This window comes from Trichinella spiralis, assembly GCF_000181795.1.
Source record: "Trichinella spiralis strain ISS 195 chromosome Unknown Scfld982, whole genome shotgun sequence".
Classification (NCBI taxonomy): Eukaryota; Metazoa; Nematoda; class Enoplea; order Trichinellida; family Trichinellidae; genus Trichinella; species Trichinella spiralis.
Window position 1 is genome coordinate 1 of NW_003527921.1, and position 692 is coordinate 692.

At 36.0% G+C, this 692-nt stretch overlaps 1 protein-coding gene across 1 annotated transcript; it reads right to left on the minus strand.

The window, feature by feature from the left end:
• On the minus strand, positions 1-690 carry Tsp_14778 (eukaryotic translation initiation factor 2C 3; the record flags this gene model as incomplete). The annotated part of the gene is made up of 3 exons (XM_003370299.1): positions 550-690; positions 295-489; positions 1-237 (listed from the first exon to the last, which is right to left on the minus strand). Coding segments are annotated over exons 1-3 (573 nt in total), but the record flags the coding sequence as incomplete, so codon positions are not given.
• Positions 691-692: the final 2 nt, after the last annotated feature.

Below are 692 nucleotides of genomic sequence, written 5' to 3' on the forward strand. Positions count from 1 at the left end.
TTGAATTCCATGATGACTGCACAAAAAGAAATCATGTTCATCAGGAGATGTCACTACTCTATCGATAACAGTACCAGCAGGGATGTTTTTCCCGCGTCCTCGTGCTGCAGCTTCATCACAACAAAAAAATCGAGCATGATGTCGCTTTTGAACCACAATAAACGTAATTAACGGCCGGTAATTTGTTGCAACTGATCTGCAAGCCCTACGAAGAGCAGACAGTTCTTCTTCCAAAACCTTTTAAAAAAAATAAATTTTTACTTTGCTTTAATGAATGATACAACACAATTTCACCTGCATAAATTGACCTTCTGATACTCCATCGCGATAAACAATAATATTTTTCGGAGCCGTACCATTAACATCAAGATATTCCAGTAAACGTTCTGAAAATTGTTCGATAAATCCTGTGATCAGCTCTTGTTTCGCTGGTTGTAGTTTCACCGAAGCATGAAATTTTGTAACTTTTGCATCCACATTTCCAACAACCTTCAAATCAAAAACATTCCTTCAATAATTTGAAAGTACAATAACATGAATAATACCCACCGAAGCTATTGATGGTAAATGCGTTTCCACAGCAGACGGATGAACCACATCCACACCAATTACCAATGCATTATTCTTATACAAATAGTTATCCAAACTAAACAAAAAACTTCCATTCAAGAATTTTTCATACGCATTCATAA